At 28.3% G+C, this 4,199-nt stretch overlaps 1 protein-coding gene across 2 annotated transcripts in view; it reads right to left on the bottom strand.

Moving 5' to 3' along the window:
• Window positions 1–542: 542 nt before the first annotated feature.
• Window positions 543–4,199, bottom strand: part of ACYPI005491 (uncharacterized LOC100575121) — a 24,092-nt gene continuing 20,435 nt past the window's right edge. Inside the window, exons 5-8 of one of the 2 annotated variants that reach the window (XM_029488964.1) lie at window positions 1,830–2,026; window positions 1,643–1,764; window positions 1,369–1,550; window positions 543–1,302 (exon numbers count right to left, since the gene is read on the bottom strand). In XM_029488964.1, coding sequence (XP_029344824.1) covers window positions 1,120–1,302; window positions 1,369–1,550; window positions 1,643–1,764; window positions 1,830–2,026 — 684 coding nt within the window. In that variant the 3' untranslated portion in view covers window positions 543–1,119. Of the gene's footprint in view, window positions 1,303–1,368; window positions 1,551–1,642; window positions 1,765–1,829; window positions 2,027–4,199 lie in introns of those variants that run through there. The other variant, NM_001246107.1, reaches the window with a different exon arrangement.

The raw sequence follows: 4,199 nt of genomic DNA, 5'->3' as shown, positions 1-4,199 counted from the left end.
ATTGAATTCACCAAAATAAACTTAATTTAAGATCTAGAAAATCAAATATTTATAAGTATGAAATTATAAAATAAAATAATAAGTCTATATTTTGCAATCCCTCAAGCCATAAATACTACTGTTGGGTAGTTCCTTAAAATCATGTAAACTCACGTTAAAATCACATAAACACCGCATATATGCCTATTGTAAATAACCTTACAGATTGTATATTTTCTAAATAAATGTTAAAAAAATAAAAAAATATTACACTTACAGATATAAACACTGTTATTGATGATGTGGGTCAAATAAATGTTTTTTCTAAAAATGGCCAAACATACGAAAAAAAGAATTAATGATAAATAATAAATAATTTTCATAATTTCTATTGTCATCTCATTGTTATTTGCTTATACTTTCTATCCTAATTTCTTATTTATACAATTATACCCATACTACATACCTATTTCAATAGGTTAATATTATTTTTTTAAAACTAACTTCTAGAGAAAAATACCTCCGGCAACACCTGCTAGTATATAATAATAATATTAGTCTTATACTCTTATATCACAATATGTTTATTAAACTCAGTCACTTTTAAAATAAACTTTAGACAAATATATTATTATTTTTAACAAATATTGTACACTATATGGGTGACAGCTAGTAACATATAAATTGAAAATAATTGTAAATATGATAACATCAATATATTATTTCTTTTTTTTATACATTTAAAAATGTTGTTTAACCTGCACAACTTGAGTTTCTTACTATTTAAAAGACAAGACATGTCTTGAAACACATTACTTAAGGTAAATTATATAATAAGTTTACTATAATAAATGAATATAATTAACCAAGTGATAATAATATAATATCAAACTCTGATACTATTTTTAATATTTAATATCCAAACATAACTAATATTTTTATGAATAATAATTATTTATAAATTATGAACACTTTATTGATAAAAAAAAATATTTAAAAATTACTCATTCGTTAATGATCTAATCACAAACATTAAAAATAAAAAGTATTAAAAAGCACAATACAGTAGGAAAATAATTGTTAAATAAATGTAATAGTAATGTCAACATTAAAAAAAACAAAATAGAATAAAAGTTAATTTTACTGTTGGTCAAACCTAAATAGTAATGGTCTACAATCAAAATCTTTATGAATCACATAATTAGCAACAACTACAGTCCAAGCATGACCATCAACTACTTTACAATATTTAACATATGAATCCATATTGGAATCTCGATTTACCATAAAAATAGTATTGTGCTGGGGCTTACATGCAAATTTCTAAAAAAGAAAAAAATGTTTAATTAATTAATAATTATTTAATATATTATATAAGTATATATTTACCGGTGTTAATGTATTTTTTACTTCAAATACATAATGTAGATCATCTTTATTGGAATTAGACATTGTACCAAAACACTGACTAAAAAATAAATAGACACTTAATATATTATAACCGTCTAGACCATCGTTCCCGCCTGACACCATATAGTGTCCACCATGCCATCTTTGCACTTCAATATTAACTAAAAAAAAAAAAAAAAAAATTACTGTTAATAATAAAAATAAAAATTATATAAGGTTGACATTTAATTAAGACTTTTCATATTTAACTTACCAGCAATAAATCTCAAACCTGTGCAGTCTTGGAAAAATTGAAACATGCGTTCAGTCTTTAACAAATTAACAACAGACAAAATCGATTCTGGCAAATCTTTTGAATCTAAATATTTGTATTTCCTAGAATAATAATACATAATAATAATAATCAATGTTTAAATAAACAGCACTAGCTAAACATTTACCTTTTGTTTAAAGGTCCTCTGATTTTCCAATTCAATGCATTGGAAAATACATGATTAGATAAATAGTCTACCATATCAGGCTTGAAAAATCCCTCGCACATTATGAACCCATCTTTCTTAAATGTTTCTTTAATAGCTTCTCTAAACAAGGGTTTTTCAAATATTCCTTCTATGCACTTTCTGGAGATCGTATTACACTGAAATATAAATTATTATTTGTAAATACTGTATTTATTTGGATCTTGGCAGCCAAAGTGATAATTAGTGTTCGGCCGTTCCGTAATATGTCGCGTATCTTATAAATTTACTTTTAAATAGACATTAATTATGCTCATGGCTTATACAGTTTCACATACTGTTATAAATTATAATAAGAAGTTTGTAAATCAAAAATAAAGAGAGTTCTCTCATTGTCTTCCTCACTCAATGGTCCACAATAATAAAAAAAAAGCAAATTTGAAGTTTTAACAACTGAAGAACAAGACTACATTTCCGACCAACCCGTCTCACCGTCCAACAAGATTTTGTCAAAACAAAGTAACTTTAAGCTTTCCAATTTTGTCCTAAAAAACATAATAGACTTTATTATGCTCAATAAAGATTTAACTCGTTGGTGGGCCCAGAGGCTTCACCTGTAGAGCTAATAAATCTAGTAATTTTGTATGGTCAAATACAGGAGCCAACTTCACAACCATTAAGTCTTATCTGGTGGAAGCCGATTATGATTTCCATTCTGACTTTCTCCGTTCATTCCAACCTTTCTGTGTTGTACTACAATACCTCAACCACTCTTAGCCTGGACATCATAAATAGCCTTAGTGACCTTGGGCACAAAGTTATCAGCATTTCACCGCACAAACAAGTTAATACTTTCTTTATTTAATAGCTTGTAACACCAATAACTGTGAAATACTCAAAATTACTAAAATCTAAAACTTAATTATGACATTTGAATATCCAATAAGATTAATTGTTTCCCCCCAATGTTACTATTGCCAAATGTATGAACATACAACTAATATCATTACTCTATGCATTTCCCGGAAATGATTGAATCAGTTCACTAATTAAAGCTCCAAAACAAGAGAGGCACCTGAAAAATGTAAAAATTGTGATGGAAACCGCACAGCTAAGGTTTGTCAAGTTTTCAAAAATCTACTACACCACACTTAAGCTGGAAAAATCAAAAAGCACTCCACTTCAACATTTTCTGTATCACCACCCGCACCACAAAATCGAAAATACCCCTATCTCAACTCATATCAAAAACCAACAAATGCAAAAGCCACAGCCAACAAACCACCAGTCGATCAATTATTTCACATCATCGACAAATTCATTGAACTCAAGACCAGAGGTCTTCCCCTGCCAGCGAGACACTAGCCTCCATAGGCATGACCACACTAAACCGAAGGCTACCGCCACCACGAATCCTACTGGCAACGGACATCCACACTCAAACGAACAAGCATGCGAGCACTTGTGAAGGGGGTGTTGAGCGGGTCAGACCCGACCAACGGGGCCTCCCTCTACCCGTGGTACTGAATTGCCCCGATCAAGAAGGCTATACTTCAGTGGGATGGTGGACCGAACAAAAAAATTTGTATTGATATTTAAAGAAAAAAAAGGTGGGTAAGTGGATTTCGCTCTGCTGTACAGTAGGTTACAAGTGGGTCACTGTATAATGGATGGTATTAAATTTGAATTCAATGATATAATATCATTGTATAAGAAAAACGATTCTGAGCGGAGACGGTATGTTAGTCTAGGTATAACATATATAAGACATATATAACAATATAAGACATAATATTATATTAGGTACTTATAACGCGTTATACATCAACAAAAAACCGTGGTACTATCATAGATATATAACAGTATACTTTAGAAGTTTCAAGTACCCACGAATAATATTATACAATCACAACAAAATAACTAAAATAGTTATCCTAGGTTTTTAATATGTAATTTTGTCCAAATTTGTACTTAAAATGACTATAAAAATAAACTGTGTAAATGTATATTTTAGATTTTTTGGTAACAGAATTAATTACTTATGTGGAATCTTGTTTTAAATTTTCAATTCTTAGATACAAAAATTGAACATTTTATAAATTTTTAACTACAAAATAATTATTGAATCTTAAATTTGATAAATTTTTTCAATATTCGATCTTTAAATGCTTATAAAAAAAAATTGTGCCTATGTATTTTTAATATTTTTCAACTGATATTGTAACAATATATCAGGACTTTGTATTAAATTTATACACTTTTTGGCCCAACAGATAAAACTTTATTGATATTTATAGAAAAAAAAACTAAAAAAATTTAAAACTGAAAATGTCCGTAAACAGCTCAAAAAGA

Source organism: Acyrthosiphon pisum, chromosome A2 (assembly GCF_005508785.2).
Source record: "Acyrthosiphon pisum isolate AL4f chromosome A2, pea_aphid_22Mar2018_4r6ur, whole genome shotgun sequence".
Taxonomy (NCBI): domain Eukaryota; kingdom Metazoa; phylum Arthropoda; class Insecta; order Hemiptera; family Aphididae; genus Acyrthosiphon; species Acyrthosiphon pisum.
Note: the sequence above shows the minus strand (reverse complement) of the source record. Positions and strands in the feature narration are given on the sequence as shown.